Raw genomic sequence first — 24,228 nt, 5'->3', positions numbered from 1 at the left:
AGCGGCGGCTTTGTGAGAGCCTAATGAATGTTTCATGAAGCTGCAGAGGGAATTATTGCCTGAGAAGGTACTGAGATCAGCCATGAAGTCCTGGTAGAGATGATGAGAGACGACTAGCAAGGAGCGCTGTAGATATTTCATAAGTTTCAAAGATGGGTCACAAGCACCCGTCGTCCCCTCGGCATGGCTTAAGAACTCTTCTAACAACTACTGTGTGACTCCTGGTGACTCCTGGAGTCATACAACTTTTATATCTATGGAAGTGCACAACCGCCTGCTGGGTAAAAACAGACTTCACAATCACACTTGCAGGCTGCCTCAGCGTGTGTGATGTATAATTAACTTCATCAAATGAGTTTGTTTGCCTTGCAAAACAAAACCCAAACTTAGTCACAAGAGGCATGTGAGGCAACCGCTGGAACCGCAGAGAGAGCAGCTGAAGTCAAACGTCTGCACCGAGGGCGGCCCGGCGACCGGCGCAGCCACAGCTCACAGGACTGCTGGCCTCTCAACACGTTCAGCTCCTCCTCAGGCGGGATGCTTTAACGGTCGACTCTCACACAGCGAAACATTTATTTTTCCTGTTCAAAAGCTTAAAGCGCGCCGCGCTATCCAACTGGGCCCAAATCTACTGGAAACGCGTTAATAAGCGCAACCGAAAGCTCTGACTTGTTCCACCATCGCAGTGATTCAGAAGCAAGATTCTGGCTTTAAACTGACAGAGAATCTAAAAATGATGGAGCGGAGACGGGAGCGACATTTTGGCTTCACATGGGTTCTTTAATAAAAAAGATCCTTGACGTGAGATGTAGAGACACAGCCTGAACATGAGGCTTTACTGCCTGGATGGAGACGATGTCTTCATGGAAATTAAGTCCAGCGGCTTATTCCTTTATACATCTTCTCTTCGCTTTATGCCTCCTCCTTTTGGTGTGTGTGTGTGTGTGTGTGTGTGTGTGTGTGTGTGTGTCGCTGAGGCATCACATCTTCTGGACAGGGTTGATACCCAGGATATCGAAGCCTTTCGCCATGATGGCCGCCGTGGCTTCACAGAGCAGCATCCTCCACATGTTGATCTTCACCACCTCACCTGCACACACACACACACACACACACACACACACTTAAAATGTATCACATTAATTTCCAGTAACAACTATAAAACACTCACTCCAACAGCCTGAAGCCGTTTCCTCCACAGTAAAAGCATCAAAGCAGAGGAAGAAGAACGGAATGAAGGAGAGAAGAATACAAACAAGCCAGTTAGCAGATGCAAGGCAGTCGAAGGTGCAGGGAACTCAAGAACGAGAGGTCAAAGGTCAGAGTTAATGGACCCCACCAGCACAGCATGTATCAATACCCACTATCCGGGACCGTCCCACCCGCCGGAGCAAGACGCCACAGAAATCCAGCAGAGAGGAAGATGGTAACGAGCAGCAGAGGGTGCGTTAAACAGGCGGCTCGTTAACAGGGCGTAAATGACGACGTTTACCGACAGACGGAAAAATGAGTTTGCGGTAACGACTTCCAAGAACACACAGACGGTGCCGAGCGTGCTGAGGCTGACGAGAAGGCTCTAGTCTGGGAGGGTTTCTGCTTTTCACAGCCCTGCTAGGAAACACTGGCTTGCAGCTGCAGTTTAGTGGGACTGGACACCAGCGACACATTCATTTATCCAACTGCTCAGCTGGACTTGTCAGGTCCCAGTCAAACGCTGGCTCAAGGAGGCTCTGCGTCGCCACTGCGGGACGGCGTCTTATTGATCCATCCTTGGTTTCAGCTGGGTATAAATTACTGTAAACTCTGCGGCGCAGGAAATGTGCCAGGAGGAAGAAACACTTCAAACATGACCTGAAGGGGGGGCTGCTTCTTCCGCCCGGACAGAGTTTGGGTCAGAAAACCTCCAGTTATTTTCTAAATATTCCCCTTAAGATCAATATTTTGTTAAAAAGATGTTTTATTTTCACTTTAAGATATTTTTCACATTAAAACATAAAAAAGTTGTTTCACGCTTCTTTGAAATAACTGCCAGCGGCGACCTTCACGCTAGCAACCGGACTCCCACTGCTGCTCCCGCTCGCTCTTTGGGTGTTTGACCTTCGTATTATTCAGCACGTCGTGGTGTCAGACGGCAAATTTAAAAAAAAAAAAAAAAAATTCAATGCAAAATTCCAAGGCAACGTGTTTATAAATGTGAGACAAGTCTTTATCTTGATGAGAAAATATGATCGAACAGATCAAAGCTGCTCGGCGGAGGTCATCGTTTGTGTTTTAACATTCATTTTACACCAAAATCAGCGCGTATCAATACCACACAGGCAGCTTCCTTTAGAGGTTAAAGCTGCGCTTTGACGATGGATTCTTGAGACGACTGCAGGGTCCTTGAGCTCGGCAACCATGCCGAGTCTTGTACCTTTCAGACTGAAGACGTGAGAGAAATGTGGGTCGTTTTTTTGTTTTTTTTGGTTCCTTGTGATAAGGATATTAGTCAAAGAGAAATCTACTAAGCCAGCCTGTGTGGCGTTCAGCTGTTCCAACACTGGATATTCACCCTCAGGAGGGAACGTGATGCCGGGCTGAAGCACAGCACTCCTGCTGAGAGTTCCAACAGGTGGCACAGAAAGCCATTCCAGCGTATCGCACTTCTGACTGGAATGAATCTTTCTAACTTTGTGAAGTTAAGCAGCAGCCTGGCGGTAAGGTGACGCAGTCATACCTGTCTGTCGGTCCTTCTCCACGCAGTAGCAGCTGTCGTAGAACTCGGTGAAGGTGGTGGCGAGCTCGTACAGGTAGTCACAGAGCGTGTGCAGAAGCAGGTCGTCCAGGATCTTCTGCAGGATCTCAGGGAAACGCAAGATGCATTTACCCAGCTTCCACTCCTTCTCGTGGTCCAGCAGGACCTCGGTGTTCTCTGCCGCCTTCCTCAGCGTGGCCTCGTCAATGTTGGCCAGGCGAGCTATGGACCTGCAGGGCGCCATTAACAGCAGCAACGAAGACGTCACACACTACAGCTTCACACATACACGTTTAAGTTCACCAAAACCATTCTAACAAACATGTAAAGCAACTCCTTCCTTCGTGGCGAGCGTCTACCTGAGCTGTGATGCGAAGATCACCTACAAGGAAGGAGAATCAACACCAGGAAGTCGACTAAAACTGTTCACTGGCTGCTCATGTTACCAGAAAGCAGCTGCGACTGCTGAAAAATAGGAATCAAGTTACATTCGTGACGCAGGGTGTTTAATATTTACCAACTCCAGTCTGCTGCTCTCAAACAAAAGAAGAACACGAGTGTGACAGGAGCTCATTTCACCTGCGTGACAGCACAGAGAAACACTCCTTCCCTCTGTAGGACAGAAAATAAATGGCTTGGGCTCAGAAAGTGAAGTTGATCTTCGGAGCACAACAACAAGCTGAGCAGAGCACATTTCTGTCACTGCGAGTGTGTTCGGAGGAAGAATGTGCTGTGGCCAGCGAGTGCTCGATTGACTCAACGCAGGAGCATCCAATCCTCTCAGGCATGATTGTTCACACCCTCGGCTGAAGAAAAGATCAATCTTTGCCAGGAACTCTGCCACCTCCAGTCTAACCGGGGAAGCTGGGGAGGAAGTAGATCAGCAGCAGCCGGGAGACGGTCACTCGATACGCGGATAAGAGGTGAGAAGAAATTGGGTCTCACTGACTGAAAATATCCAAAAGACTAATCCCTTGCAACAAGCCCCCTAAACCCACCCCCCCACCCTGAGGAGTCTGAGCTGATAAGGGTAATGAAAGGTCGTGGTGGTGGGAGGTAGAAGAAGACAGACGGGAATTCCAGGAACTCGACTGGCTTCCCTCAGAAGAGCAGAAAGCAGACACTCCAGCCTGAAGCATCTTCCGCTGCAGCAGCAAGCAGGGTTGGGACTTTAGTTGGGTTGGATTAATGATGTAAACCAGCAAATTCACGGGTCTGATGATGAATCACACGGAACCGGACTTCACTTCATCGTTGCTGCCCCACAAAGCGTCACGACCGTGGCAGTCACGTCTGCAGTAGTCACGTCTGCAGTAGTCACGTCTGCAGTAGTCACGTCTGCAGTAGTCACGTCTGCAGTAGTCACGTCTGCAGTAGTCGCGTCTGCAGTAGTCGCGTCTGCAGTAGTCGCGTCTGCAGTAGTCACGTCTGCAGTAGTCACGTCTGCAGTAGTCACGTCTGCAGTAGTCACGTCTGCAGTAGTCACGTCTGCAGTAGTCACGTCTGCAGTAGTCGCGTCTGCAGTAGTCGCGTCTGCAGTAGTCGCGTCTGCAGTAGTCGCGTCTGCAGTAGTCACGTCTGCAGTAGTCACGTCTGCAGCGCACAGTTCTCATCCACGGCAACTCAAGTCTGAGGAAAACTAACCGGAATGTGGAGACGTGAGCAACAGTCACAGGAAGCTTTGTGCAAAAACCATCCAGCCGCAGTTTCTGACCTTTGTCCTGGTGGTCGTCTCGTTCATCGCGTCTGACTGACACCGAGCTGAGAGTCTACTTGGGATGAGACGCGTACGGCTCTCACAAATTACACTTCAGGCAATATAATTAATACTTTCCACATTAATAATGTACCATCTCACCATCTGCAAGCCACAACACAAACGCTACTGCTGCATCAGGTGAAGAGATACTGGACCACACACTCAGCTCAGGAGGGCTTTTACATCTAAATGTCAGCGAGGGTTCATTTTGACCGCCATCAGCTCACAGGGAACGTGTTGGGGAGGAAGAAGTCCTCACTTCCGGGGCAGCGTTGGCGTGTCAGCTGAACTGACCTGATGCGGGTGAGAGCGTAGAGGAGGTACGCCGCCGTGTTGCCCCGGTCATCCAGCATCTTGTCAAAGGAGAAGATGTAGTCGTTGATGCGGTTGTGCGAGAGGTCGGCGTATTTGATGCAGCCAAAAGCCACCGACCTCTGGGCTTTCGTCAGCTCCTCCGGGGTCAGGACCTACAGAGAGAGAGGGGGGAGAGCATTTTAGCAAGTTTCTTCGAATAAAACTGAAGACAATATAGTTGAGATAGTGGTTCCCATTTATCACCCTGACAGCACTCCCTAAATCATTAAAAAGCGTGATAACTCTGTTGCCTTTATCAGCTTGTAATTACTGCAGGCGTCGCTTCACCTTATGCTTCAAACAGTAAAACCAGCGAGTTGAATTTAATCCAAATAATGAGTCCAATTTGCTGACTTCAGGCAAAGATTAAATTGACTCATCACATCAGAGCCTCTCCCTCAGTCGGCGCGTGACGTAGCCGATACCACAGGCAGGAAACTGCAAGGCCGGGATTATGTCGAGGATTCTGATTGGGTGAAAAAAGCCAATCAAGCGGAGAATTAATCACTGTGGCAATAAAGTGACACGTCGGGACAAAGCTTGACGGAGGGAACGTCACAGGATGAGGAATAAAGAGAAAAGCTTTGACACCATGAAAGACAGATGAGACATGACAGTTCCTGAAGAGTCACAAACCGGTTTAACAACTGATTGATGGATTCATTTGTCATTGATTAAGTCCCACTGCAGAAACTTCACCGTTTCAGCCGCTTGTGCACGAGGACTCGCTGCTTCACCTCGCAGCGCGACGTTTGCTGCGACCGCCGTTGACGTGGCATCAAGCGACGCCGTTGACAACAGCAAGTCTGAGCAGCTCCACTCGCTCGTGTTCAGCTTGGGAATTACTTGATAATCCGTCAATTAAAAGGAGTTAGATACCTCGCCAGATGAGATCCTCCTCCCGTATCGTCCCTGTTAGCAGGTGGTTGTTAATTAGCAGGATAGCTCAAAAACTAATGGATGAATTTGAAGAAGTGAGGCTCAGGGAGGATTTCCAGGAACCAAAAAAAAAAGAAAAAAGAGTTGATCATCATTAAAAAGGCCTTCACTGTAAAACAGCACTATAAGTAGTAGAAAAGGAAATCTACTGAGTGTTGGGGAACCCTGAGAGAGGAAATACGACAAGGAACGTGATCACATGCCAGGCGTGACAAGAGGTTAGGGAGGCAATCTGGATCCGGGAGGAGATCCAGGATCCATTCCTACATAAAACTTGGATCAAGTTTCTTGAGCCGGTGTGATTCAATGGATCCGGGATCATCGCGGTCGGATTCTTAAGACGTATTTTCAATCGAATGGTCATGTGTCAAAATATTTTGATGAAATTTGAGACGATGATGGGTTTTTTTGACAGACTGAGCTCCCAGAGAGATTCTGAAGCGGCGCTCCGTCAGACCCCGGCACTCGTGGCGCTCGTGGCGCTCGTGGCACTCGAGCATTTCTGAATGTTAGGTTTGATTCTATCGCCATGTAGCCTCCTCGCCAGGGCTCCGAGCTCTCCGAGTGCTTTCTAGTTGGAGAGCGTTTCTGTAGCTCCAGCAGGTCCAACACAGCGGGAGATCTTCTCTCAACCACAGGAGTCGCATTCTTGAGTTCAACTTTCATTCATCAGATCAATAACATAAGCTGCTCCGTGTGATGGTTTGAACCCGGACCATCAGGGTTTGGCGTTAAGAGCGAGTAAAAAAAAAATGTGTGAAATAAGTTTTTCAGTGGGCAAGATATAAAGACAACAAAACAACGAACCCTGAATTTGGACGAGGACCTGCACCAGATCTTTAGCAACAACGAAAGGAAGAGAAAATGTTGCTAGTTGAAGCTCTGAAGTTGAGACACAGCGGGACAAGGACAGGACCTCCAGGGTCGGGGTATCACGGTGGGACCAGAGAGGGCGGATCATGACAGGACAGAACAGGATAGAAGGCAGAAATCACAGTGGGAGTGAAAACAGAAGGCAGACAAGCAGAATAGAGTACAATAAAACACAACTGGAGAAAACAAATCTTAGCAGTGCAGGCTGGGGCTCATGGAGGCCGGGGTTGGGCTCGCTTTTAATGAGCCTGCGTTAGCAGATGGTAGACGCGGGCATCGACCCAGACAGAGAGCAGAGTGCCAGGCCAGAGAGGCCTGCAGGGAAACTGTGTTGGCACCACTTTCCCACAACCTTCTCAGCATTAAAATTGTTGCAGTTCAACTGGAAGATATTTCCTCTTCACGCTGCATCTCCTGTTCCGGATCCATGTTAACCAAGTCAGGATCTCTTGTTTAGTTTTTCATGTCTTAACGGCCCTTGAAGTTTAATTTCAGATACATAACACCTCAAATCAGGGAGCGAACCAGAGGGAAGGGCAGATAATGGCAGCCTTGGGAGGGAGGAGAAAGCTGGTAAACACAGTGTTGAGGGGTGAATCCTGGGAGCGGCGAGGAAAATCTGATATCAGCGGGTGAAATACATTTCAAGTCACTTTCTCTCTTCCTCAAAAAATCCAGTTGAGCTCCAGTGACGGAGAGCCTGCACAGTGGCAGCAGATGGACGGCTGAGAAGCTACAGCACAGAAAGCTACAGAGGAGGCGCTGGAGTCGAAATCTCCAACACAGCAGAAGGTTCCTGACTAATGATTTTGCGGAGTCGAGTCAGAGAACACAAACAACTTGAGGCTCTGAGGAGTTTCAGCTGATCCGCCTCAGTAACCACGACGACATAAACAATCAGACCATACAGAAGTTTTTTCACAGTTTTCACCACCTGAATTCTTTGTATCGCTGCATTGGAAGTTTAGGATTTCTCTTTTTTTTTTTAAATTTTATTTTCAGCCAAAAAGCCAAAGCCCGACGACTACTGGACGAACAAACAAGACCTCGGGAGAAAAGCAGATCATGACAAAAGGATGAAGAGGAGGAGGAGAGGAATCAGAAGTCGGCGTGTGCTGGGCCTCACTGCCCTCACAGCCCAGCATAAAAAAGGGACATTCAACTTCATATTTCGGTCGTGGAAGCGATCACAAAGCTCCAGAGCTCGGTTAGTTGGTGCAGAGTGAGACCTGAATGGTGGCTACTGTAACGGAAAAGGCATTACCATAAAATAAGCCTTGTCAGGGTGAATCGAAACCCCAAATAATGAGCCGCTCACCGGATGTTATCCCTCTCACCAAGCAGCAGCTTATCTGGGAGTAAACAGCCCACTCTTAATATTCATATCAAGTCGTTCAAATCCAAAGAAAGTTGAAGTGGTCGGACAGAGTTGATTCCAGCAGGCTGAGACCGACAGGGGTTTCTAACACCAACAACTCAGAGGAGGAAAACAGCAGACTGGCTGCAGATGACGCCGCGTCAGAGGGATTTCTTGGGCGCTCCGACGAGTCACGCCACCCACCAGTGGCCTTAAACTCCTGAGGTGCTGCGGCAAGAGCGCGCTGACTCAGCACCGCTCACACTCGTCCTCGCCACTGCCTTTCCAGTGTTTAAACAAACTGAAGTCGTGACGCAGGAAGCACAAGCACATTAGAGTGTGTACCCATCTGGTGGACTGAAGCGAATAAAACACGCAGCGCGATGACGTCAGAAGATGGCGCTGTAGGCAACGTTAGGCAGGGATTTACTTGCCTTGTCCCTCTCCTTTTCTTTGAGTTTGTCCATTGACCTCCTCAGTCCTTCCTCCAGCAGGTCCATCAGCCTCACCGTGTCTCCCGAGCGAGTCTTAAACTTCTTCCTGGAAACACAGGAAATGAGCGCCTGGTGAGAGGAGGCGGTAAACTGCGAACGCACATACAAACCTGAAACAAAGAAGACTCAACATCACCAGCCAGAACTTTCTGACAGGTAGACTTTCTGTCCGCAATAATTATCATGAAGACAAGCAATTAGCTTACTGCTGCCCGCTGGCGCTTCGGGCCGGGTGATACATTTTGTATAATCAAGCAAATCAGAAGAGCATTACAAGCCAAACATGAGCTAAAAATGTAATAACCTCCCTTTCTCCTCCGTTTATTTGCAGCTTTAACAGCTCCCCCCATAGCTGGGTTAAGCTCTTATTGTCTGGATGAGTGATTATGAAAACAGCATGATAAATTTCTAATGGAGTTTGGAGTAGCGCAGACATTCGGGGGCTAATTTACGCCCCCTCAGGTTTCTGTGGGGCGTTTAGCAGCACTTAGTTATGGCCTCTGCGAACCATAACGTCAGCCCCCTGCCTGCTCGCCGCTCGTCTCCTCTAGACAATTGATCAGGAAAAAACAACAGCGTGACAGACAGTGTTCATTTATAAAGCCTGCAATCAGCTAGTAATCACTGTTAAAAGAGGAGATAAATAATAGACAGGGCAGCTCGCTCGACAATAAACAAGTACCGACGCATTAACTGGAGGAGAAGGACTGGATTATCATCCTAATACACACACACACACACACACTCACATACACGTATTCTATACACACACACACACACACACACACACACAGTATGTATGTATGTGAAAATCACGTAGATTAATTGAGTGATTCTTAAAAACCCTCCACACAGCAGGTGCTTCACATCTGGCTGATTTTTTTCTTAATTAAACATGAAGGTGGAGGAAGAAGAGGAGGAGGAGGAGGAGGAGGAGAGGAAGCACACTTGGAGGGGCTGGAGGTAGACGGATGATGCAGAGATGGAAGGACGAGAAGGAGGGGAAGAACCATGAAGGAGAGGAAAAACTGAGAAATCGAAACTAAACTTGGTCAGAACTTGTGTAAGCAGTGGGGAGGTGGAGGAAGGATGGAGGGGAGGAAGAGGAAGGATGGAGGGGAGGAGGAGGAAGGAAGGAGGGGAGGAGGAGGAAGGATGGAGGGGAGGAAGCAGCTCCTCTGCTGGCTGTCAGATTCTGGGTTCACAAATGATACAGAAATGCTTTTCTACCTGCAGCTATTTCACGACTAAACACAGCCGCAGTAGCACTGGATGGTGCACTTCACCCATGCGTGCTGCTTTTAAGAGAGAGAGTGTGTGTGTGTGTGTGTGTGTTTGCGCTCAGAAGCACTACGTCATCAGCTTCTTAGGGGTCCTGGGACTGACTGGCGTGCAGGGTCCTGTTCTAACAGCGTCTGCGGCGGGAGGGACGGCCCAGGACTTTTCACAAAGTCCTTAAATGTTTCCTGACAAGTTACTGATTCTTTTCCTGTAGTTTTCTTTTCTGACATCATTTTGTAGTCAATGATACAATTTTCTTTGCAAGCCATTTTTTTAACTGTCTGGATGATGACATGTCGTTCTGGGCAGTTTTGGTTTCGGTTGTTGAACTGTTACGGTTGAGTGGTTCGTGTTGAAGTTTACTTAAAAATATATCGACCTATCTCGCACATCCACCAACTGCTTTGGACGGGATGGAGAGCAGGGCACTGGGAGATAGAGGGCGCTGCTGGAGCAGGGCACCCAGGGGGCGCCCACCTCTGGTTTTAATTGGTCCAGCGGTTGTAACGTAATCCTGCTGACAGATGGACAGACAAACCAACCGACGAGTGGAAGCTGAACCTCCTTGGCAGAGGTGAAAATCAGAGGCAGCTCATCTGTGCACTGACCGCAGCACTTTTTCCAGAACTCTCAGATGGATTAGCTACAGATCTTTGCCAAATGTGCTCCATGCTCAAGCTAAAAGCATTTCTGAAGCTTGATCTAACGTTGTCCAACTTTTAATTGCTCTTGTCCCACAACAGCAGAACTTTCCCGTCCCCCTCCTGCCCGTCGCATGCTGACTAATAACCACTCGGCATCGTTGTGTGACTGCGTTAGAGGTTCAAACACTGACTTCACCCTTTGTGCTGCAGCAGCTGTATATTCTTTTTATTTATCAACGTGGGCTAAGCTAGTAAATATCTGTTTTTATGTGCTATAATAAATGCAATAAAAAGATGCAGCACATGTGCTAAAGACACCGTGAAGGACATCCGGGAGATTACAGCCCGGTGCAGAAGTCTTCAGAGGGGCTTCTGGTCTTTGTTACTGCTCTGATGATGGTGATTTGGAGTTGTGGTAAACCGTTATTAGCCTGTACGCCGCTTCAACACTCGCCACTTTAATACTCACCTGGTGGAGTTCAGTGTCACCGTCACACTGAGCGCCACAGTTACCCCCCAGTCGACCCGCATAAAAACAAGCGGACTATTTTTGATCGTTAGGCGCTTATGATGAATTTGAACATAAAGGTTTGCAGGATCTTTAGCGCCGCTTTGAAGAGGAGGCGGCGCCACCCTTTCACAGTTTCACGCCACTTTTCCATCGTATGGCGGACCCAGCGTGTGTTCGTGCAGCTTCCTGTTAAACTCACTTGTCTTCGCCCAGCACCACTCCAAAGCCCGCATGCTCCACCCGGGTCACCTGGGGGTCGTACCAGCCAATCATCTGAGCTGCAGCAAACACCACCTGGAAGTGTGTCCCCTGCAAGAGACAACACACACACACACACACACACACACACACACGAGACAGAGAAGGGTGATGAGTGATCGAATAAATGTGCTGCTTTTTTTTTTTTTTTTTAAATTGCCAGAGAACATCGCTGCCGACTGACTGCCAACTGTGTTTTGGCACGTGTCAATATACAGATGGTCAGCCCAGGTGCAGCAAGTGTGTGGGAAACCCCGATTATTTTTAGCCTCTTAACTGTCAGGTTCCTTTGTTCTCCATTTTAGGTCCCAATTCTGTGGCCTCTGGTCAGACCCTCCAGATCTGGGGGCCAGCAGACTCCAGCCCTGTAGCACCTCTGGATCCCCTCCTACCCAAAACCTGAGACTTTTTGAAGTTCTTGAGCCAATCAGAACTGTGATTGGACGGCTCTTCTGTCACTCCGCAGTAATGTAGCTCCTGATTGGCTCTCGTGGTTGACTGGAGGATAAACACGGCCACGGGTGCAGAAACAGACCAGAGAACAAGAGAATGCACCAGCCGAGTTTCTTAGACAGAAGATGTCTGGATGCGTTGTGACGGCGTCATAGGTTTTCTCACGCCGACTGCTGAAGGGGTGCACGTGTCTCCACCCTCTCACAGCGGGCTTGGATCAAGACGAGGCGTCACCCCTCTCTCCATCTACCTGTCCGCTGTCCGTCACGTAGATAATGATGTCAGCTTTCTCCTCAAAGATCCGCTGGCGCAGGGCGGCGAGGTCCGACGTGTCGTAGGTGTAGCCTCCGTCTGACTTGACGATGGTGAGGGGGATGGACTGACCCGGCGCAAAGACTATCTTACGACCCTCGTCTTCCTCCAACAGGCCTGTGGTGGTGGCATAAATCATGAAGACACAATAAAACAGAGATTGAGACAAGTTGGAGAAAAATGAGTAACAAAAAAAGTAGGAGTGACACTTTTGGTTGGAGGGACGGAACAGAGATGCTGTGCAGAAACAGGGAGTGAAAAAAGAAGGAAAGACCCTTTAGGCAACATTGCCCCCTGGTGGTCCCTCCAAGCAACCACAGGCTGCACATAACCAGTCAACGCTGAGGATTTAGTTAATGTGTAATTAATGTTAAAACGATTCAACGAACAACTGTACCATGAAAAGACTCATAAATATCACACGGACACAGCAGGGACTTTGCCTCCGGCAGCCAAAACCTGAAGCGGCTGCTGAGGAGCTCGTTTGAAATGACAATCAATCTCCCTCTTTGCAATTAAAAATAAAGTCAACAAGTGAGATAAGGAGACTAAAGCAGTTCATTTATTACAGTTTGTTGTTCTTCAGCGTCTTCGTGCTGATGGCAGAGCCACAACTGATGGAGGGAACGCCTGAGGTTTCCATGGATACAGGCAGGTACACCCAACCAATGAGAAATAGTACAAGTACATGTTTGGGTTCTGATTTGCTCTTAAAGGACAACATAGGATGCGTGATGTACGATTCGCCAGAGCTTCTTCTGGCACTCCTACCTCTGAGGAGAGTCTTTAGTGTCCCGCCATGACCTCTGACCTGCCGCAACACTGACCTTTCTGCTCAAACTCCTTCACCACATCCGTCATCCTGTCCTGGTAGAAGGACTCCCCTCGCTCGATGATCTTGATGTCCAGGCAGTCATAAACCTTCTGGAACTCTGTGTTGGATTGAAGACGGAACGTTTGGAATGACGCACAGCCTGAGCGACGACGGCAGAATATCACCGTGAACTCTATACTTCTATTTTCTGATACACCAGGCATGAAAAATTAGTCCTCAGGTTTGTTTTATCTTCAAAGACAAATCTGCTGCTCATAAACTCGCCTGGATCTGCTGGAAGTATCTACATGTCACAGAGAAGAAAAATGATCAAACTACAAAGCGGAGCAGCAGATAATCGCAGTATTTTAAAGTGGATTACTTACTTAATAATGTACTCAGTCACACTCAGGCGTACCCGCAGATAAAACGCCTGCCTACCTGTCCTGGAGACATCACAGATGAGGTTCCAGGCTTTGATGATGTCAGGTTCTTTGCTCTGCAGTTTGACGACACACTGGTACGCTCGCTTCTTGAAGTCCTCCTCCTCGTCAAAACGCTTCTTGGACTCCTGATGAAGAGGGGACAGGAGACGAGTGAGGGCATGCGGTGGGCAGACAGACAGAGACAGAGAGAGAGAGAGCGAGAGAGAGAGAGAGAAGGGTGGTAAATAGAGGGAAAAGAGGGGAGGTGATGCCCCCAAAAAAAGAGTGTCATGTCTTGATTAAACACACGTGATATTCCGGCTATGAAGAGGAACACGTGGCTGCCATTGAACATGGATACAAGAACATTCGTCCTCCTCTGCACCCACAGAGCCGCCATGAACCGACCGTACGGCAGGAAAACAGAACTTCAAGCGCATAACCCGAATGTTCTTATTTACTCTTGAATCACCGAGACGAGGCACGGATCATTTAGAAGAAGCATCCAAAAGCGATAAAAAAAAAAAAAGTAAAATGACCTGAAAATGAGAGTTTTCATTTTGACATCATTATTCAGACTGATAAAAGTCATTCAAATGATGATCATTCATTTTTATGGGGACAAAAATGGCACTTCATTGAGGTGTAATGCTTCTCTCCCTCAACTCAGCCAACAGAAACCTGAACGCGCGGCTGCTGCAGGCTCCGCCTCCCCTCCGGATCCCTCGTTACAGGAGAAGAGTTTCAACCTACTTTGTAGAAAGCCTGCAGGTCTCCGATGGGCGGTGAGACCGTCACGTAGTTTGGGAATTTATCCTGCAGGTGGGCGATGAGCATCCCGAACTGAGTCCCCCAGTCACCCACATGATTCAACCTGGGAATGAAGAGTCTCAGGTTATTTAGCGGCTGTGGGAGTTTTGTCTCTGCGGAGGATGGCGATGCCCCACATTCCTCTTCTCAGCAGTGAGACGACAGCGGTGGGTATGAACGCGTCACACACTCAGCTTCCCCATGATGAGAAACTGTGCACACTGCTGCACAGCAACCATTCCTTCACACACAAAACAGCAAAAAAGCAGCAGGATGTGGGACGGACCTGAGAACGTCGTAGCCCAGAAACTCAAAGAGCCGACACGTGCTTTCTCCGATGATGGTGGAGCGCAGGTGACCCACGTGCATCTCTTTGGCAATGTTGGGGGAGGAGAAATCCACCACCACCTGGAGAGGACACACACACACACACACTTTTAACACTGACGTTTCGGACCCTGGCGCCTCCCAGTGGTAGTATTGGAAAATACACAACACATAAACGTCTGGTTGATGAAGAGAGGGGGTTAAAATATGATGATGTCATCTTTAGAGTGACCTGCCTACCTTCTTTTTGGACGGCAGCGGGGGCGGCTGCACGCCGTTGATCAGCAGGTTGCTCAACAGTTTGGAAACAAACGACCTCCTCAGGTGGATGTTGATGAAGCCTGACGACACAATGAACATCACGATGAAAGTGACCTCAAAGACGCACGTGGAAGGACGTTAGTGACACCGGTGGTCATTAGTGGTAACTGCACGTTTGCAGCTGCAAAAGAGCAACGATGCATCTCCTTCCACTTCAAACTAACTCCCTTGTATTGTAGGTCCGCAAGTGAATACAAATGAGAAAGAAGAATCCAGAAGTGAAGATTCCCAGTCGAGAGGGAAACCACACTTACCATTAAGACAGGGTTTGATGCTTGGACTGGGTTTTGCTCCGGTTGTTATGCTGAGCTCCATAAGCATCCAGGACTAACAGAGAAACATTATCATTCCGCCCGAGTCGTGTTTGTGTCCACCTGCCCAACAGAACTCCGATATTTCATTCTCTTTTAGCTCCGACTCTGCCACCTGCAACCCTCCAACGGGTCTCGTGAACAGTGATTGACAGTTGTGTATTTCTACTGAAAGACCAACACAAACTCACCAGCTGACGCGGGTGAGACTTTAACTTCCTAAGCAAAACGCAAGCGACGATTTGCTCCCTACCTGGTCCTGCGATTTCAGTTTTCTGGATGAGTTCGTTCTCTGGCAGGTTCTGGATGATCTTCTCGGCTATTTCCCTGGGGTTGACTTTCATCCCCTTCGCCTTCAGCATCTACAAACCCAACAAAATGAGAAACAATTGAACTTAAACACGTGACGCGACCACCTACAAGCATGTTTATTGTCCTCTTTTCACAGCTGCCAGGCAGCTAACAGCCCCGCAGCCGTGACAGATTAACAGCGAGCTCGCGGTAACTTGTGACGAGCGTAAATTCAGAATCGGATGTAATGGATCGCACAAATGATTAAACCTGCAGCAGCAGCGCTGATTCAGCACTGCACCACAATATGAAATGTTGTTATCGTAAAAAGCCCCTAAATATTATCAGAGTAGATGCAACTTTGAATCAAATTCCCAATAAAACTTTATCATGCTGTTAAAATGACATATTAAGCAAGTCACGCACAATGAGTGAGTCATAACTGCCGTGGCTTTCAGGTCTGGTTTGTTCCTGAAAACAAGGTTCTGGGGTAAAAACCTGACTCGGCTCTGGAAGCTGAGACCCGCCGCAGTGGAAGCAGGGCCACCAGATGAGGTCTCACCTGGCACATGGCCATGGCGCTGTTGCACTGGTAGTCTCCAAACTTGGGCTGCTGGTTGGGCGTGACCGCCAGTGGAGGGTTGTCCAGCTCAGGGCAGGACGCCCGGATGGCCACGCCAAAAATCTCCTGGAGCCGCTGGTTGATGTTTGTCATGTATGTGCTGCTGCACGTCTCCTCCTGAAGACTCTGAGGACACACAACAGCCTCGGTGACATCAGATAAACATGAATACGAGACCAAAAGACACCGCCGAGTGTTAATTAATACGTTTATGTGAGGAAGGTTTTAAAAAAATGCTTGAAACGTTTTCTTCTCTGCATTTGAGACTGAACACAAACAGACACGGCCCCAAATCAACCCCTCGGCTCACCGGCCGAACGTCCGCTACACAACAAGACCCGTTTTCTTTGCCAATTATCAACAAAACGCTGCAGTGAAAGGAAGAGAATGTAAAGACCAACTTGTGTATTTCAACAAGGAAAAAACTTTGTTTTAAACAACCTTTCTTGCCGTTCAAGAACAGAATGAGGAGTTTACGAGGTGCACCTGAATGCACCGTATAGTCTCAGATGTGTTTTCCATCTAGATTTCAGAGTTTATGAGGTGCATGAAGTCCCTCGTTTACAGTCGTGACCGGCACTTTACAAAGCGTTACAGAGGCCCAACCGAGCGCGTTTGCTTTTACGAGGACACGCGGCCGGCGCACCTCTCAGGCGGAGAGGCTGCGACGCGTCCTGCAGGGTTCGCGTTTGACTTTCTCTCACTTCGCAGCAGTAGTAGTCATGCAGCTTTGCTCTCAGACGTATTGGATACTTCTTGACCTCTTGAACTCCGGGTCTGAATGAAGGTCACAAGCCTGAGTTTCACTCTTCAGTGACAGACAGCTGAGAGCCTTTCTACGGTCCCCCCAGTAACGACTTCAGCTTCTCGCTTGTTCAACTGGAGGACATCCTGGGGAATCTGCCCGCGGCCCGGGGGGGGGGCTGTTACTGCAACACTTGCTGTGACTAAGAAAGTATCCGTTGATGACGTAGTGTAAGGAAGTACTGCACTGACCACTGGGGTGAGAGGGAACACCGACGGTGAACATTTGTTGTTTCATGCACTGATCTTTTTTTTGAGACGCTGACCTATTTTGCTTCCATCATGTTTTCATCCAAATAAATAAATAAACAAACAAACAAATAAATGTCCCAATCCAGTTTTCTGTGTTAATTTTCACCCTGATTGTCCTTTGCAGCCATAGTTTTAAGAGTTGTGTCTAAAAACTCCGTCGCAGCTGAAAACTGTATCAAGTTTTTTACAAGTAAATGAAACTGAAAATCTGTTCTTTAAAAGCCGAACCCGAAGTTGCTCCCCTGTGCTGCGCTCACCCTCTTCAGGATGTTGAGTCGATATTTCAGCTTGGCGTTTTCCTCTCGTAGTCCCTCCAGGTGTGGCGATGGATTCACCGGCGGGTTCTTTAGACCCTGGATCTCTGCATAGAGACCCTGGATCTCCAGCTCCTGAAAAAACACAGGTTATACTAATCCTCAGAGACGATCAACTATAACGTAACGTAACGTCTTCACTCTGCCAGTCAAAAATGATTAACAGCTGCTCATAAAGTCATTGTACAGAGGATCAGGCCGATGACATGAGAACAAAACCAAAAGTTCCAACAGTATCAGCATCTTTCCATTGTGGAGAACAGAGATTACACACCTCCATGGAACAACAACAGAGCCTATTCTACACATGGGGGGTCCAAACAACTCTAAAAAACATTCAAACATAAAACTAAAGAGATCATAAAAATGCTATGGATTAAATTTGGGTTATGGCTTTAAAGAAACGTGCATTGAATGATATTAAGTAGACACTCGCACCAAACTCCATTCACTTATCTGCTCATTTAAAATGTTTCGTGATCGTCAATAAAGTCACTCGTCGTTAAAAGTACCAATTAACATCTTAAACGATGACGCTGCATCGGCTGGTAAATTCGGCGCAGCGGGGAGACGCCGACGCCGACGTTGCGCCCCAATAACAACCATGTTTTAAGCGGCATCTCGCCCTGTGTTTGCCGACTGTCACGGAACTAAAGTGAAGTTACCGTCTCATTCACACAACACCTACTGCAAGAAGAAGGTCGCCGAATTTTACAGCATTAAATAGCAAATCGATTGATATCGTTCATGATATTGTGGGACGAAGCTGTTCCATTTAATGTAAAGACAATCTTCAAACGTTATGTTTCCGTGATGGGAATGAACCGGCACGGAGCTATGTGGCAGGCATCCGGGCACACAACCACTGTTAGCCTGTTAGCTGATGTCAGCCAGTCCCCCCAAACACCGGTGTCTTACCTGCTGCTGTAGCCGGGCTGTGTACTCGGTTACCGGGTCTCCCATCTGTCTGAAGCACCGGAGAGAAACTCTTCAACAGACTGGACGTGGACTCGCGTGGCTGATGAAACAAACTCACCTCAGGGAGGAAGAAGTTCCGGTGTCGGACCAAAAAAGTGATTCCCGTCCGGTGCAGTTAAGCGGCCGTCGCACACCCCGGCCCAGTAGGGGGCAGTAATGCACCCATGAACTGGTTTGACAACCACAAAGTTTCCAATGTCTTGACGTCTATCCTGCGTGTATTTGCTTTGAAAGATTCCAGTTTACTCACGCCATTTAACAGCAGAAATACTTTTCAAAGGGACAATACAAACCCTGAAATGTCAGTTTTCACCTGCCAAAAAAGTGATTACGCTTCCCCCTTTCAAAGCTGTTGAAATGCACCGACTGGGCTGGAAACTTTAAATATAAAAACCCATCAATCAAATCAAGTATATTTAACACAGAAACAATCTTTCAGGACCAGCTGGGTGCTTGAGTCACTGGCTTTGGCAGGTGAAAACTGACCGTATTTCAGAATCTTTCTTCTTTCTTTGAGAACAGTCAGGTAAAATATGGTTAATAACAAGTAATAAAAAGCAGCTGTGGATGCCGAGTGGCTGCAATGAAAGAATTTGTAGTTCTACAAAAAAATTAATGCAAACCAGTTAAAGTGGTTTACTCTAATAAAAAAAAAGCAACAATCTTCATCAATATAGAAGAGAAGAACTTTTTTATTTGTTGTGAAACTACAAAACATATTGGTTTTTTTTGTGCTGGTGAAATATTTACAACTCTGGTTGACGATACAGTGTCTGAGAATAAAATTCACAGCTTTTTGGGACTCACGATAAAAAGAAAAAGAAAAAAAAAACAACAACAAAAAAAAACAGGAAAAGCACACCCAAATCAAAAAGTGCAATAAATACATGCTGTTTGTTTCTCATAGCCGCCTCCATACACATTATTACCAGGTTCATCACCAGTCGTAACACAGATTCATTAGAAAAAATAATCAAACAAGGACGAAAAAAATGCACTTGAACTTCAAAAAAAAAAAAATCATTTCACAACCTAAATGATGACAAGAAAGAATCACTTGTGACTAAACAGCATGTTTTTTTCCTCTCTGAATGATTGTGATTTCTTGTAGCAAAAATCTACATTCCTTCATCCAGATGTTGTTACATATGAACAAGTCTTTTTTTTTTTTTTGATTGAAAGGTTAAAAAAAACAAACGAACGAACAAACGAACATTCGGTCAATCATGACATCAGATTTCCAGACTACTCAGAGTCCTACTCTTTATATCTACTCACTCTACAGAGGAGGAGGAAAACAAACACAACCAAACGGATTCATGTGACAACAGATCGTTCACATTTTACAAAAAAATAAAAATAAAATAAAACTTTAAAAAAAAAAAGGTTCTCTACTTCTCCAGCTTCTCTCAGATCAGAAAATGGCGGCCAGCTTTTTTTCTTCTTCCCGGTAATACAAAAGCAAAAGAAACAAAAGTGATGTCTGCCACGCTGCGCGCGCTCTCGCTCGGGAACCTGAACCCGTCGGAGCTGCGTTCACACCGCCGGCACAAACCACGCCAAGCCACGACGCGGATCTCCAGCGGCGTGAAACTGAACTGTTGCTGAATCCTTTTAACATCCTCTGAATTTACTGAATCGAACTCAAACATCATCTTCTGACTTTACAGCTCCTGGTCAACTTCTAGCGCCCGGTACACGGATTTGTAGGGTTCATCTAAAAATAAACGACAGGGGAAAATAAACTCTTTGTTGCAGCGCAAAACTGCAACTTGACAACTGAAGACCAAAATGTGTCCCGACGCACAACCGTGGCGATTATTCTCCTGCAACAAGGGAATCATCGAGGATCCGGACTCTGCCCAGATCCTACAACTCCGGTTGAGGGGTTTTGACAAAAATCCTCTGCTCATCGCTTCAGTTTCTCTCCACTCAAGCGGCGAGGCGCTTTCTCTCACACGTTCCTGTCACGTTAACTTCCGACTGAAACTTTCATCCCAAACGTGACTGTGCGTGGACGAGACGAACGTGACAAGCCGGAGTTTTAGATGTTGCCAAGTTGTTGTTTTTGTGTCAACTGATGAACATTTCAGACGGGAAATATCACACAGGTTGGGCAGACGGTTTTGAAAGTAAAATCTAACGGCGCTGTAAATTCAGTGGTAGTTGAACAGGGAGCTGTTGTCCAAACTCACCAGGTCTGACCGTCACACCTGACTGAGGTCAGGTTTTAAGAGAAAAAGGGACAAGAACTTGGTCTCAGACGCTGTTCAGGCTCGGACGTGCGATTCAGTCCGAGTTTGCGTCATGTGATGATGTGAAACTGTGGGCCGAGACACTTGAGCCGAAGTGTTTCTAATCCTACCCGAATGTGCCGCGGCGTTCTTCGGACTGACTACGCGGTCTTAAACACAACAGAACAGAGAAGTTTTCCCGTTGATGTACGAACGGTAAAACGGAGAAGCGCGACGGCGTGGCCAGGAACGGAAGAACATTTGGGGGCCAAACTACCTGCGACACATCAGCAGAATATAGGAGTTCACAGCAGGGGAATATTTGTATTGCAATGGCTGAAGTGCTTTGTAGTACGTCTGTGTAGTACACGGACACAGAAGTACCTGCTGTGGCGAGGGAAGAGCATTCAGTCCTTACTTTGCTCCGTGCACCTCAAAAATGAGAAGATGAGCTTGGCTTCGATGACGTGTGCGGTTTTGCTGGGGCGCCACGCCAACACCGGTCGGCGCGAGCTCAGCATCAGGTCCAGTTTACAGAGACACGAGAGCGACTCGGACGTCCACCACGTCCGGTGGAAACGCGCTGACGCGCCACGGAAATTAAGCGAGTGATCAGAGCGAAGAGCAGGGGAGCGCCGCCCACCTGGCCGCTGCTAATTTGTTAGTCATCATACAATCAGGAAGAAGTTCACAGTCATCAGAAACACACTCCACCTTGACTTCCTGTGTGCTCAACAATCAACAATCGTTCCAGCGTGACGTGAAGGCTTTTGGATTTTCCACGATTTTCCAAAACCTCACTGTTAGTTTTTCTGTGTTTTTAACTTTTCTCAAGTTTCTTAAAGTGCAGACTATCAGATCAACTACCTGAGTGTTAGTGAGAGTCGGTGCTGTTTCCTCCTTGCTGAGTGTGTGTGTGTGTGTGTGTGTGTGTGTGTGTGTGTGTGTGTGTGTGTGTGCGCGCGTGTGCGTGTAACTTAAGGAATAACGATCGTGATGACGCCAGACCTCTAGATTGGTCCTGAACCCGTTCATGGATCAAGAGATCAATTCAGTAAGAAAATACAATCAGATCCAGTTAATCGAGCGATCCTTTGTTTTTTTAACTCTTAGTGTTCGTGACGATGAAGTCCAGCTTTCTTCTCAGAGTCAGCGTGTGGAGCAGAAGGCATGCGGATGTGCTGATGATGCTTATTTACATGGGGGGGGGGGGGGGGCTGATCCAGGTACAATCCTTAAGATTTCACATGTTGTCTGACAGAGGTTGTTACTGTAGAAGACGCATGAATCTGGAGGCTGCAAACGCAACAATGTCCATGACGTGGGAGGAGAAGAAGAAGAAGAAGAAGGAGGAGGAGGAGGAGGAGGAGGACGAGGAGAAGAGGAAGAAGAAGAAGAAGAAGGAGGAGGAGGAGGAGAAGAAGAAGAAGAAGGAGGAGGAGGAGAAGAAGAAGAAGAGCTACTGCCACTGTGACAGGCTGTGAGATCAGAGGATCCTCCAGGTTCCTCTGCTAAAGACGACTGAGGAGGAGTCACTAACTGGTCAACAGTCCTCTGAACAGCATCCCTCATGTTCCTCTACACAGAAACGGCTCTGAATACAACATTACCCAAGAGCCTTAGCTGCTGTTGCTATGGAGAATAAGCGAGTCACAGGATACAGAATTTGTGACAGGATAACGAAAAAATTTCAATGCATAAAAAGAGCAACGGGTCTGGAAGAGGTTCCACTGTAGATTGAACAGTTAACAGTCTCAGACTGACTCAGTCCTGTTGCTCTCAGCTGGACACGAGATTGTGTGTGTGTGTGTGTGTGTGTGTGTGTGTGTGTGTGTGTGTGTGTGTGTGTGTGTAGGGGGGGGTTCTCACTGCAGCGAGGGCCACTGAGTGAGTGTGAATGACAGATTAGCAGCAGTTTGATTTTAAGTGGTGAGTCCAGAAGCTGTTTGTCCCCCTGGTGACGCCTGCTGAGACCTACGAGTTTGTAGTCCATCAGCTGAGCCACCTGACTCACGAGAGAACGGGCAGGAACCTGACGGCGCTGCGGTTCTACAGGCACAGATGTCGAGACTTCAGAACATCTTAAGGATTGTAACTAGGAGGAGACGGTTCCAGAGATCAGCGCCTCCTCTCCTGATCAACTTTCTGCTGGTTTCTAATGAAGCTGCAGGGAGGTGAACAGTCACAGTGTTTCACAGGTGTCTGAGCGCACAGACGCTGATACCAACCGTTTAAAAAACAAATGAAGCAGAAAACAGAAATTAAAACTGTGCTTATAAGTGGTTGTTTTTTCAGAATTCTCTTGTGAATATTATTTTAAGTAGATTGATATTTATTTTTTCAATCAAAAGCGAAAGTAGCTTGTTGCTTTAGTACCATTGCTTGATTTAACATTGTGCTGTGAATACTAAAATTATATATATATATATATATATATATATATATATATATATATATGCTAGTGCATATGTGCATCTGTATGACTGTGCTGGAATGATCTTATACACCTACGAGACAGGCAATCAACCGCCTGTTAGTAACAGAAACACATCGACGATGTGGAGGAGTGAAGGAGAAATAAAAAGCAGCTCTGGCATCGCCGTCACTAATTTACAAAAACTATGCACATTAGAAATGCAGAGCTCTTTAAAAATGGTTTCTTCACACTTTTGATTTTTTTTCTACAAAAGATATTCTATATATATATATATCTATCTACAGATAGACATATATAGAGTTGTTGTTTTTTTTAAATTCTTCATCACACCGCCGGTCATTTGCTTCATTTGTGTGGGAACAGCAGGTTAAGACTCAGAGGAAATACTTTGAAATGCTTCTTTACACATCGTCAGCTGGCAGGTCGGGGATGCTGGTCTTTGCTCGTGTGAAGAACGCCATCTTCTCCCTGCAATCACACAGGGAACAACCACTTCACTTCTGTACAGGACCACAAACCAACACGGCCCCAAAATCAGCCCAATTCCCCACTTTGACTTTTCAATCATCTCCTGACTGAAAGCCGACCAGAATTTGCAGGGGTCTCAGAATCAGGTTCAACGACAGGAGTGAAGCCTGCGCACGAGAGTCCCTGCACTTCAATGGGTAATGAAAATGACCACCTTTTTGACTGTTGCAGAAAAATCAGTCCAGGAGACGCCACACACGGCAGGGGAAGCGGTCAGATCAGCTGATCTGAACTAACTGGGAGGGTTCGACTCGAGCACAATTTAGAGTTGAGTTTGCTGACTGAGCTGAGAGACGCCCGTCAGACTTTGCTGATGACTCACAGGGGACAGCTGGAGGTCACTCAGTCACATGGTGTAACGGGTGCAAGTCCTCCTGTTTAGTTTTACGGTGCGGAGGAAGGACACAAATATATCTGTTATATTTTATCTTCTCTATGTGTAAGGGGAGTAAGAGCTGCAGCAGTGCCCATGAGTTTGTCCTCTCATGGTGAGCGTTATCCGCTCCGGTCTAGTAACTTTCTGTCTAAAGTTCCTTATCTCTCACTGTTACCTAAACGGAAATATAACTTGGTGGTCCTGGTGTGTTGTTTGGCCCACCTGAAGGTCTGGACCTCAGGCACCTCTTTGCGGCTCTGGCCTCTGATCTTGTGGACGTCCTTAGCTGCCGCCCTCATCATCTTCTCCACCCGCTTCTCCTGCAGCTGTTCCTCTTGAGTCTGGAAGCACCAAGAGAACATTGATACCCAACTGGTGGTTTATGGGTGCGGTTTTGCAGACTGGTGCATTGTGG

General features: G+C 47.4%; 2 protein-coding genes across 3 annotated transcripts in view; both read right to left on the bottom strand.

Annotated features, from left to right (window-relative positions):
• Positions 1–752: 752 nt before the first annotated feature.
• Positions 753–18,316, bottom strand: rars1 (arginyl-tRNA synthetase 1). Its single transcript, XM_086226027.1, has 15 exons — positions 18,179–18,316; positions 17,204–17,335; positions 15,831–16,016; positions 15,231–15,339; positions 14,586–14,686; positions 14,305–14,426; positions 13,962–14,082; positions 13,225–13,354; positions 12,797–12,901; positions 11,908–12,086; positions 11,146–11,255; positions 8,451–8,556; positions 4,788–4,960; positions 2,717–2,964; positions 753–1,090 (listed from the first exon to the last, which is right to left on the bottom strand). Exons 1-15 carry the CDS (start codon positions 18,221–18,223, stop codon positions 981–983), a joined length of 1,977 nt encoding a protein of 658 aa, XP_086082153.1. The 5' UTR covers positions 18,224–18,316; the 3' UTR covers positions 753–980.
• Positions 18,317–18,701: 385 nt separating this feature from the next.
• wwc1 (WW and C2 domain containing 1) overlaps positions 18,702–24,228 on the bottom strand; it is a 44,459-nt gene continuing 38,932 nt past the window's right edge. Inside the window, exons 21-23 of one of the 2 annotated variants that reach the window (XR_015119491.1) lie at positions 24,036–24,154; positions 20,891–23,377; positions 18,702–19,955 (exon numbers count right to left, since the gene is read on the bottom strand). Coding sequence is in view for 1 of the 2 variants with exons in the window: in XM_086226644.1 (XP_086082770.1) it covers positions 23,311–23,377; positions 24,036–24,154 (186 nt within the window). In the remaining variant the exon portion in view is untranslated. Of the gene's footprint in view, positions 23,378–24,035; positions 24,155–24,228 lie in introns of both variants that reach the window. The other variant, XM_086226644.1, reaches the window with a different exon arrangement.

Source organism: Aulostomus chinensis, chromosome 15, assembly GCF_037954235.1.
Source record: "Aulostomus chinensis isolate RoL2024-O1b breed Wild chromosome 15, RoL_Achi_v1.0, whole genome shotgun sequence".
Classification (NCBI taxonomy): domain Eukaryota; kingdom Metazoa; phylum Chordata; class Actinopteri; order Syngnathiformes; family Aulostomidae; genus Aulostomus; species Aulostomus chinensis.
This window is presented reverse-complemented; position numbering and strand designations above follow the sequence as displayed.